At 43.0% G+C, this 12,302-nt stretch overlaps 2 protein-coding genes across 2 annotated transcripts in view; both read left to right on the top strand.

Annotated features, from left to right (window-relative positions):
* LOC311098830 (unconventional myosin-IXb-like) overlaps positions 1–2,968 on the top strand; it is a 53,435-nt gene extending 50,467 nt beyond the window's left edge. The window contains exon 40 of the mRNA XM_084139399.1: positions 884–2,968. Within this exon, the coding sequence (XP_083995525.1) occupies positions 884–1,086 (203 nt within the window). The 3' untranslated portion in view covers positions 1,087–2,968. The remainder of the gene's footprint in view (positions 1–883) is intronic.
* A 1,688-nt stretch (positions 2,969–4,656) lies between these two features.
* mfsd14a2 (major facilitator superfamily domain containing 14A2) overlaps positions 4,657–12,302 on the top strand; it is a 43,446-nt gene continuing 35,800 nt past the window's right edge. The window contains exons 1-2 of the mRNA XM_084139900.1: positions 4,657–4,865; positions 11,352–11,447. Coding sequence (XP_083996026.1) covers positions 4,782–4,865; positions 11,352–11,447 — 180 coding nt within the window. The 5' untranslated portion in view covers positions 4,657–4,781. The remainder of the gene's footprint in view (positions 4,866–11,351; positions 11,448–12,302) is intronic.

Raw genomic sequence — 12,302 nt, 5'->3', positions numbered from 1 at the left:
GTAATGCTTTATTTTACAGCCCACTATTACAGCAAATTATTTATTTTACAGCCCGCTGTTACAGCCTATGCTTTATTTTACAGCCCAGGTAGAAACTTAGAAATTACTTTATGAAAACAATAACCTAATAAGTGCATTGTGATTGCACTACTATGATATTCTTAAACCGGGCTGTAAAATAAAGCCTTGTTTTTTATCACTGGGACATTGGTTGACATACTGTATTTTAGTTTGTTTTACCCAACTCTTGCTAGTCAACTCATGGTTATATTAGGGGAGAGATTTGAAGAAACAAGTGGTGTATTCCCTGTTAAAGTGGGTCATGCATGCAGTCTGCATACATTTAGTGCAGGTTTTGTGTAACCAGGTAAATGATTTACTGACAGCCTTACCAGTAACTATGGTATTTCTGCGTTTTGTGTAACCAGGTAACAGTAACTATGGTATTTCTGGGTTTTGTGTAACCAGGTAACAGTAACTATGGTATTTCTGGGTTTTGTGTAACCAGGTAACAGTAAGTATGGTATTTCTGGGTTTTGTGTAACCAGGTAACAGTAAGTATGGTATTTCTGGGTTTTGTGTAACCAGGTAACAGTAACTATGTATTTCTGTGTGTGTGCTCATTCTACTGTGTCTTCGTCTTTGTTCATTTCTGAATGAGGAACCTTTTTGTATTATTATCAGGAGCAGGCCGACTGTGTCAGCCTGTTGTACTAGTCTGGTCCCAAATCTGTATGCGCTTCGTGTAGCTCAGTACCTACAGATCTGGGACCAGCTGCTATTCGATTAATCCAGAGTGTCTCTACCAGGCCCTGTTTTAACTAGCCTGCTGGTCCCAGATCAGTATGTGGTTTAGCCAATGCCTCTTACTAATCCAGACTAGTTTCTCCAACAGGCAGAGTGAACCTGTTGTGGAGGAGCCAGAGGCAGGAGTGCCCTCCTAAGCCCCCTGATCTGGCCCAGAGAACTACTACAGCCACAGGCCATGACCAGGCCAGATGGACAGAACCCCCAGCCCACAACAAGACCAGGAGCAGGAACTTCTCAGAGCTGGACATCCCCTTCATAGATGAGGAAGAGGACTAGCCTGAGTGGCAGTCAGTTTTTTTGCTCCCAGTTGAATTGTCATGCCCAAACATGACTGGACAATGACAGCAATGGAGTTGGAAAGAGCACTAAACAGATCTGGGGCCAGGCTAGAGGACATCTAGGACGGGGCCATATTGACCTCCGACAGGTGGCGTCACTAAATACACCAATGCTAGTCCTTCGACTGATAGCGCTGGAGCTGTATACCGGCAACAGGAACCAAGCACATTCTGTATATTTTCCTACGTCCATTAATGTGTGTGTAAATGATCATAGCTCAAATCAAATCTAATTTTGTTTGTCACATGCGCCGAATACAACAGACGTAGACCTTACCTTGAAATGCTTACTTACGAGCCCTAAGAAAAATGTGTTAAATAAACTGAAGGAAAAATAGTAACATAACAATAAATAATAATAACGGGGCTATATACAAGGGGTACTTACCGAGTCAATGTGCAGGGGTACGGGTTAATCGAGGTAATTGAGGTAATATGTACATGTAGGTAGGGGTAAAGTGACTATGCATAGATAATAAACAGAGTAATTATAATAAATAAGAGGGTCAACGCTGTCATGACTTCCGCAGAAGTTGGTGCCTCTCGTCACCGGCTTTCTAGCTGCCACCGATCTGCGTTTCTGTTTTCAATTGGTTTTGTCTTATTTGTACACACCTGGTTCCCATTGTATGATGATTATTTCCCTATTTAACCCTCTGGTTCCCACATGGTTTTGTGCGTGTTTGTTCGTTGTGTCGTGTCATACACTTTTGTGAGCTGGTGTGTTTTCCCTGTGTGGAAATTAGTGTTTGTTTTGCTAAGTAAAGTACGTTGTGTACTCAGTTCTGTGTCCTGCACCTGACTCCGTCCTACCGCTGCACATTTTGACACCTGACAAACGCAAATAGTCCGTGTGGCCATTTGATTAACTGTTCAGCACTCTTATGGCTTGGGGGTAGAAGCTCTCAAGGAGCCTATTGGTCCCAGACTTGGCGCTACGGTACCGCTTGCCATGCAGTAGCAGAGAGAACAGTCTATGACTTACATTTTACATTTTAGTCATTTAGCAGATGCTCTTATCCAGGGCGACTTATAGTAGTGAGTGCATACATTTTTATATTTGTTCGTACTGGTCCACCGTGGGAATCGAACCAACAACCCTGGCAAGTGCCATGCTCTACCAACTGAGCCACATGGGAAGTTTTTGGGCTTTCTTTTGACACTGCCTGGTATAGAGGTCCTGGATGGCAGGAAGCTTGGTCCAAGGGATGTACTGGGCCGTACGCACTACCCTCTGTTGCCATACCAAGCGGTGATGCAACCAGTCAGGATGCTCTCGATGGTGCAGCTGTAGAACCTTTTGAGGATCTAAGGACCCATGCCGAATCTTTTCAGCCTCCTGAGGGGGAATAGGCGTTGTCATGCCCTGTTCACAACTGTCTTGGTGTGTTTGGACCACGATAGGTCGTTAGTGACGTGGACACCGGGGAACTACAGCCCCGTCTATGTGAATGGGGGCGTGCTCGGCCCTCCTCCTCCTGTAGTCCACGATGCTGCTGTGGATGTTGAGAGCCTCTGAAGAAGGCATCTGTGGTTCTCTAATGATGTCATAATGGAATTACACAAGACACAGTGCAGTCTATACACCTTTGATTTTAGCCATGTACAATCTCATATTATTGTAAAGCCAAGTATTTTGGATGTCTCACCTGTGGACAATAGTATAACGAGGACCAAATCATTTTAATCCATAATACATGAACCTTGTTTGCAATGGACTACTTATATGCCACCTAGTTTGGTACTTTGTGAAATAAATGTTATATTTTATTGATAATTAACCTAAAATGAAAACAATACAGTCAAGATTGTTTTAAGTTCATCAGCATATTTGTGTTTTTCTCTGTTTTCTGTGAAAGTGAGATGGATATTTTCACCTTGGTCTTCCCTTGAACAAAATATTGATTGGCATTTTCACAAGCATCCCCCAAAAAACATGACAATTTAAAGGTCGACTCAGCTAAATGACGAGCAGCACTGCAGATATTGCGATGAGCGAGATGCAAGACTTCGCTCTTAGACAGAATCTGCACAGGTGCATGAGTTACAATGTGAAGCGTACGGGACCAAAACAGCAGAGAGGTTTAGCCTCACTTCAACTCTCTTACTCTCTTTGTCCATCTATTTCATATCACTGACTCTACCTTTACTATAGTGCACCTTCTCTCTCCCTCCTCATAGATTGACTGACTGCCTGCTCACATAAGTATTTTTGGACAGTACTTTATCAAGTATCACAAATTCATGCAGTTTAGAATGTCTGTGTATTATGAATGGGGTAATCCCATTCATATAAACGCAACATGCAACAATTTCAAAGATTTTACTGAGTTACAAGGAAATCAGTCAACTGAAATAAATGAAGTAGGCACTAATCTATGGATTTTACATGACTGGGCAGGGGTGCAGCCATGGGGGAGCCAGGCCCAGACAACCAGTATGAGTTTTTCCACACAAAAGGGCTTTATTAAAGACAGAAATACTCCTCAGCACAACAAAAACATATAAATGCAACATATAAAGTGTTGGTGCCATGTTTCCATAAGCACAAAAATCTTATTTCTCTCAAATGTTGTGCACAAATTTGTTTACATCCCTGTTAGTAATAATTTCTCCTTTGCCAAGATAATCCATCCACCTGACAGGTGTGGCATATCAAGAAGCTGATTAAACAGCATGATCATTACACAGGTGCACCTTGTGCTGAGGACAATAAAAGGCCACTGAAATGTGCAGTTTTGTCTCAAGTTTTGAGGGAGCATGCGATCGGCCAGGGAATTTAATGTTCATTCAACATCATTTTAGATAATTTGGCAGTACTTCCAACCGGCCTCACAACCACAGGCAACGTGTATGGTGTCTGTGGGTGAGCGGTTTGCTGATGTCAACGTTGTGAACAGAGTGCCCAAAGGTGGCGGTGGGGTTACGGTATGGGCAGGCATAAACTACAGACAACAAACACAATTGCATTTTATTGATGGCAATTTGAATGCACGAAAATACCATGACGAGATTTTGAGGCCCAATTTTTTTTTTTTTTTTAGGTATCATTAGTGCCTAATGAATGTATTTCAACTGACTGATTTCCTCGAACTGTAAAACCAATGAAATTGTTGCATGTTGGGTTTTACCTTACATATGATGGACAAGTCTCTGCCAAAAACACCAATACACGAAGACGAGGTGAGAAGGTAACTAACTGTTGGCTACCTGTTTTTTTTTGTATGGTAAAAAAAAATGACATATGAACACATGCCTCCTCCAATTAATGATAATAGTCTCGGAGCATGTGTTACTGTACTGCCCGAAAGGATGTCCCTCTGTTCTCGCAAACCCTACAGATGTTGCGGACAAAATACATTTTGTGATCGATGGTACAAACATTTTACTGAACCTATCAAATGTAGAGGTTCCTCTTCCGCCTCCTTTAGCGTCTGCCAATCAGGGCTAAGTGTCGTGCCGGAGGGGCGGTGTGCTATATACACAGGAAGATGGATCAAAATGAGGTGGGGATATGTGCATTGGGCAATCACTTGCTGTGTAGCCGGAGAAGGCGAAGTCAAATATTGAACATTTTCGAGAGCTTATTCATGAAGTTACCCCTCTGACATCAAGAATGGACATAAGTTAACAATGACGGGAGAAAAGAAGAAGAAGAAGCGGCTGAACCGCAGCATTCTTCTGGCTAAGAAAATTATTATAAAAGATGGAGGCAGTGTGAGTAGCTAAAATATGTAGCTATTTTTCTTCGTTAGCTAGGTACATTGTTATGTTTTGCATAATATTGGTAACTAGCATGATATTTTGTTTTGCTTACTTTGTCAAATTTAGCTACCAGTTGTTTGCGGGCTGGGCCGTTTAACATGTCGTCAGCTCACTAGTGTCTCATGTCAAACGAGCAGCTGTTGGCTAGCTAACGTTAGCTAGGTGGGACAGGTTGTACTGTTAGAGGAAACAAGACACGGCGAGCTAACAAGTCAGCATTGAGCCACGCTTCATCCGAGTTTGTTTTGTCTTTAGTTACTATGTATGTTTGACGTAAGATTTAGATCGTTTATCATTCTAATTTTGCCTCAAGTGTATGCGCTAACTAGCCAAGCTACTGTAGTAGTCAAACAAAGCAAATCGAACACCTTTAACTCGAGGTGTTGTTGGCAATGGTGTACAGTGTACAAAACATTAGGGACACCTTACTAATATTGAGTTGCACCCTCTTTTGACCTTAGAACAGCCTCAATTCGTCGGGGCATGGACTACAAGGTGTCAGAAGCGTTCCATAGGGATGCTGCCCACGTTGACTCGAATACTTCCCACGGTTGTGGCAAGTTGGCTAGATGTCCTTTGGGTGGTGGACCATTCTTGATACACACGGGAAACTGTTGAGTGTGAAAAACCCAGTAGCGTTGCAGTTCTTGACACACTCAAACCGGTGTGCCTGACCCCTACTACTCTCTGTTTTAAAGGCACTTAAATGTCTTGCCCATTCACCCTCTGAATGACACGCATACAGTTGAAGTCAGAAGTTTACATACACTTAGGTCGGAGTCATTAAAACTAGTTTTTCAACCACTCCACAAATGTCTTGTTGACAAACCTATAGTTTTGGCAAGTCGGTTAAGGACATCTACAAACGTATCTATATCCACAGTAAAACGAGTCCTTCATCGACATAACCTGAAAGGCCGCTCAGCAAGGAAGAAGCCACTGCTCCAAAACCGCCATATAAAAGCCAGACTACGGTTTGCAACTGCACATGGGGACAAAGATTGTACTTTTTGGAGAAATGTCCTCTGGTCTGATGAAACGAAAAATAGAATTGTTTGGCCGTAATGAACATTGTTATGTTTGGAGGAAAAAGGGGGGCCTTGCTGCCACCCCCGTGCTTCACGGTTGAGATGATGTTCTTCGGCTTGCATCATGCTGTGGGGGTGCTTTGCTGCAGGAGGGACTGGTGCACTTCACAAAACAGATGGCATCATGAGGAAGGAAAATTATGTGGATATATTGAAGCAACATCTCAAGACATCAGTCAGGAAGTTAAAGCTTGGTCGCAAATGGGTCTTCCAAATGGACAATGACCCCAAGCATACTTCCAAAGTTGTGGCAAAATGGCTTAAGGACAACAAAGTTAAAGTACTGGAGTGGCCATCACAAAGCCCTGACCTCAATCCTATAGAAAATGTGTGGGCAGAACTGAAAAAGCGTGTGTGAGCAAGGAGGCCTACAAACCTGACTCAGTTACACCAGCTCTGTCAGGAGGAATGGGCCAAAATTCACCCAACTTATTGTGGGAAGCTTGTGGAAGGCTACCCGAAACGTTTGACCCAAGTTAAACAATTTAAAGGCAATGCTACCAAATACTAATTGAGTGTATGTAAACTTCTGACCCACTGGGAATGTGGGAGAAATGTTGTCAGTAGTTTATAGAATAAAACAAAAATGTGATTTTTACTATAAATAGTAAAACGAGAGAAACTGATACTTTTTCCGCAGCTGTATACATACATACATACACACACACACACACACACACACATACACACAAGATGACTGACAGGGCTCGCTGTTTTGACATTTCACATTCTTAAAATAAAGTGGTGAGCCTAACTGACCTAAGTCAGGGAATTCTTACTAGGATTAAATATCAGGAATTGTGAAAAACTGAGATGAAATGTATTTGGCTAAGGTGTACGTAAACTTCCGACTTCAACTGTACACATTCCATGTCTCAAGGCTTAAAAATCCTAATTTAACCTGTCCCCCCCCCCCCTTCATCTACACTGATTGAAGTGGATTTAACCAATGATATCAATAAGGGATCATAGCTTTCCCCTGGTCAGTCTGTCATGGAAAGAGCAGGTGTTCCTAATGGTTTGTACACTCGGTGTAGATAAACATTGGATTGGTGATGCTATGTATTGGCCAATGAGAGGCTTTGAAGCTATAGGTCGGCCATATTGGCACTACCCAGTAGGAGGAGACCTCCATAGGAATGAATGGAATTCTATAGTATTTCAATGTAAAAAAAAATTTAAACAACTAATTAACCGACGTCGGTTCAGCATTTAGTTCGTTTTTTTTTTCTCCCGTTTTTCTGTGCGCTCATCAAATTTTTTTATTTGTATGTTTAGCTCACATAATATAATTTTGAAGTATGCATTAAGGTGTCTGTAATAGAATAAATGTTGCAGAAAAAAGTCATTAAATGCAATTTCTATAGCTTCCAAAATATCTTTTTACAGTGGCGGGGGAGTGGCAAGATGGAGGCACGGTGGCTTCAAAACAGCGAGCCCTGTCAGTCATCTCGTGTGTATGTGTGTGTGTATACAGCTGCAGAAAAAATTAATAATAATAATAATATGCCATTTAGCAGACGCTTTTATCCAAAGCGACTTACAGTCATGCGTGCATACATTTTTGTGTATGGGTGGTCCCGGGGATCGAACCCACTACCTTGGCGTTACAAGCGCCGTGCTCTACCAGCTGAGCTACAGAGGACCATTCGTTTCACTATTTATAGTAAAAATAACATTTTTGTTTTATTCTATAAACTGCTGACAATATTTCTCCCATATTCCAAATTAAAATATTGTCATTTAGAGCCTTTATTTGCAGAAAATGACAACTGGTCAAATAACAAAAAGATGCAGTGTTGTCAGACCTCGAATAATGCAAAGAAAGTTCATGTGCATTTTTAAACAACACAATACTAATGTTTTAACTAAGGAAAATCAATATTTGGTGGAATAACCCTGGTTTTCAATCACAGCTTTCATGCGTCTTGGCATGCTCTCCACCAGTCTTTCACATTGATGTTGGGTGACTTTATGCCACTCCTGGCGCAAAATTTCAAGCAGCTCGGCTTTGTTTGATGACTTGTGACCATCCATCTTCCTCTTGATCACATTCCAGAAGTTTTCAATGGGGTTCAGGTCTGGAGATTGGGCTGGCCATGACAGGGTCTTGATCTGGTGGTCCTCCATCCACACCTTGATTGACCTGGCTGTGTGGCATGGCGCATTGTCCTGCTGGAAAAACCAATCCTCAGAGTTGGGGAACAATGTCAGAGCAAAAGGAAGCAAGTTTTCTTCCAGGACAACCTTGTACGTAGCTTGATTCATGCGTCCTTCACAAAGACAAATCTGCCCGATTCCAGCCTTGCTGAAGCACCCCCAAATCACCATCAATCCTCCACCAAATTTCCACAGTGGGTGCGAGACACTGTGGCTTGTAGGCCTCTCCAGGTCTCCGTCTAACCTTTAGACGACCAGGTGTTGGGCAAAGCTGAAAATTGGACTCATCAGAGAAGATGACCTTACTCCAGTCCTCTACGGTCCAATCCTTATGGTCTTTCGCAAACCTCAGCCTGGCTCTTCTTTGCTTCTCATTGATGAAGGGCTTTTTTCTAGCTTTGCATGACTTCAGCCCTGCCCCTAGGAGCCTGTTTTCGAACCGTCCTCGCCGTGCACTTCACCCCAGCTGCCGTTTGCCATTCTTTTTGTAGGTCACTTGATGTCATCCTACGGTTGTTGAGTGACATTTGAATGAGTTGGCGGTCATTCCGGTCAGTAGAGTCGTTTTTTCGCCCTCTGCCGGTCTGTAGCTTTGTTGTCCCCAATGTCTGCTGCTTGACCTTGTTCTTATGAACTGCTGTCTTTGACATTTTAAGGATGGAAGCAACCTGATGCTCACTGTATCCCTCTGCCAGAATTGAACCCTTCTTTTCCTCACTCAAAACTTTCCTTTTCAACTCTTTTGGCATGGTCAATAGTTATTTTTTGATTAATATTACCTTTGAGGTATTATTAGCACTATTTTTGCCATCCAGCTGGTCCTATTGCAAGAGGATAGTGATGACCACAGCAGTGGTTTTGATACTTTTCCATGTTAAATAAGATTATGTTTCGGTGATCACCTAATCAGTACCTAATTCAGTAGAATGAGGTGTGCCTGTGTTGGAATTCAACAGACATTGGAATGGCTGTCATACATGTAGAGATGCTGATTTAAGAAACATTTGCAGTGGTCTCTTAATTTTTTCCACAGCTATGTATGTGTATGTATATATATATATATTTTAGATTCTTCAAATAGCCACCCTTTGCCTTGATGACAGCTTTGCACAATCTTGGCATTCTCAACCAGCTTCACCTGGAATGCTTTTCCAACAGTCTTGAAGGAGTCCTCACATATGCTGAGCACTTGTTGGCTGCTTTTCCTTCACTCTGCCGTCCGACTCATCCCAAACCATCTCAATTGGGTTGAGGTCGGGGGATTGTGGAGACCAGGTCATCTGATGCAGCACTCCATCACTCTCCTTCTTGGTCAAATAGCCCTTATGCAGCCTGGAGGGGTGTTGGGTCATTGTCCTGTTGAAAAACAAATGATAGTCCCACTAAGCCCAAACCAGATGGGATGGCGTATCGCTGCAGAATGCTGTGGTAGCCATGCTGGTTAAGTGTGCCTTGAATTCTAAATAAATCACTGACAGTGTCACCAGCAAGCACCCCCACACCATAACACCTCCTCCACCATGCTTTACAATGGGAAATACACATGCAGGGATCATCTGTTCACCCACACCGCGTCTCACAATGCCACGGCGGTTGGAACCAAAAATCTCCAATTTGGACTCCAGACAAAAGGATACATTTCTACCGGTCTAATGTCCATTGCTCGTGTTTCTTGGCCCAAGCAGGTCTCTTCTTCTTATCGGTGTCCTTTAGTAGTGGTTTCTTTGCAGCAATTCGACCATGAAGGCCTGATTCACACAGTCTCCTCTGAACAGTTGATGTTGAGATGTGTCTGTTACTTGAACTCTGTGAAGCATTTATTTGGGCTGCAATTTCTGAGACTGGTAACTCTAATGAACTTATCCTCTGCAGCAGAGGTAACTCTGGGTCTTCCATTCCTGTGGCAGTCCTCAGGCGACTGCACCTGATGAAACTTTCAAATTTCTTGAAATGTTCCGTATTTACTGACCTTCATGTCTTACAGTAATGTTGTTTTTCATTGCTTATTTGAGCTGTTCTTGCCATAATATGGACTTGGTCTTTTACCAAATAGGGCTATCTTCTGTATACCCCCCCCTACCTTGTTACAACACAACTGATTGGCTCAAACGCATTAAGAAGGAAATCAATTTCACAAAAAATAATTTAAGAAGGTACACCTGTTAATTGAAATGCATTCCAGGTGACTACCCTCATGAAGCTGGTTGAGAGAATGCCAAGAGTGTGCAAAGCTGTCATCAAGGAAAAGAGTGGCTACTTTGAAGAATCTCAAATATAAAATATATTTTGAATTTAGCACTTTTTTTGGGGTTACTACATGATTCCATATGTATTATTTGATAGTTTTGATGTCTTCACTATTATTCTACAATGTAGAAAATAGTAAAAAAATAAAGAAAAGCCCTTGAATGAGGCACTTTATATATATTTTGTTGGGTGTGTTGCTTTCCTAGTTAGCTAGCTGAAGCATGAGGTTGATACAATGTCTGTAGAGATGATGGCTATAAAATGCATGTTTTTAAATGTAATCTGAAAGGACTATCAAACTTCATGTATTGTCGGTTAATGTGACTTTGTCAGTTCACAGTACATCAAACAAAAAGGCATCTAGCTAGGTAGCTAGCCGAATATGCTGTGAGTTTGCTTGGTTTTGTCAGTTTGGTGCCTTCAATTCAAGCTTCAATAATAAGCAAAAGGTCACTGATCTTGATTGAGTTACGTGGTCCATTGGAACATGGTTTGGATAGGTACTAGAATTGAGAGAGGGATACCACTTGTTTGTATTGGCTATAGTCTTGACCCAACGAGATCTCACGAGAACCATATCTTCTCAACAATAATTATTTGGATCTCAAATAGCCTTTGACACAATCCTGGTTGCCTGCAGACTAGCTTGGTCTAGGCGACGGCAGTCCCAATGAGACGAGCTGTTCTTGACATTGGTCTAGAATGAACACACCCACTGTCTTGTAGAGCTGGACCAGCCCTACTTTTACAGCCACCATTGCTTTTGAAATGTTTGTTGTCCGTTAGCTATTTAAATGAAAGTGTGTTGGATGTGCATACACCATTTTGGAATTGTATGTCTGTCAGCCAACTGTTGTCGTCTTTTTCTCATCCTCCCTCTCCCTCCTTTTTCTCTTATCTCTCTCTTTTCTGCTCCTCCTCTCTCCATCTCTCCGTTCCGTAGCCCCAGGGGATGGGGGAGCCCAGCGTCTACCATGCTGTGGTGGTGATCTTCCTGGAGTTCTTTGCCTGGGGTCTGCTCACCACACCCATGCTCACGGTAGGTTAACCCCCTGAGCCCACGGTCACGTCCCGAGAGTGCACTACCTTTTGACCAGGGCCCATGGGGCTTACTCAGTGATAGGTACAACACATAGGACTGCTCACAGCTGAGCCCACCTGCTCACCACCCCCATGCCCACAGTAGGTACTCTAGATGGGTAAACCACCCCACAGCTGAGCCCACCTGCTCCCCTCAAATATGGAGCTTACCTAGGACTACATTACATACAGTAGGGATACAACCCATGCCTATGGTAGCTCAACCCACCACCACACCTAAGCCCACCTACAGGGAACAGGAACACAACACGTAGTGATACACACCACGCCCACAGTAGGTACTGTGGGTAGTTATACAACGGGGTGGGTCTAATCCTGGAAGCTGATTTGGTTTCAAACCGTGTTCTAGCCGGTGTCTGTTCCACAAGTTACCAACGGCTAAAGCTATGGCGTCTCGGGCCTAACAACGCCCATGCCAATATATCCTCCAAACACCGGCTTCTCTGTCATTATCACAGAAGTAAACCACCACCTGATCCCAACTGCTCCCCTCCACTATGAAACACACGGGTAGTGGTTACTTAGGGATACATACAGTTGGGATATACAATGCATGCTCATAAGCTTCCTTAGGGATACAGGACATGCATTACAGTAGGGAGACAACACATGCCCACGCTAGCCTAAACCGCCACCACACCTGAGTCCATCCACCTGTTCCGCTCTAGTGTGGAACACAAGCTTCCTTCGGGCTACAGAACATACAGTAGGGAATAGGCTACACACAATGCATGCAGTACGCTTAGTGCCCTGAGTCGTTCCCCACCACCACTAAACACTGAGCCAACCATGT

Source organism: Coregonus lavaretus (assembly GCF_964263955.1).
Source record: "Coregonus lavaretus genome assembly, chromosome: 23".
Taxonomy (NCBI): Eukaryota; Metazoa; Chordata; class Actinopteri; order Salmoniformes; family Salmonidae; genus Coregonus; species Coregonus lavaretus.
Note: the sequence above shows the minus strand (reverse complement) of the source record. Positions and strands in the feature narration are given on the sequence as shown.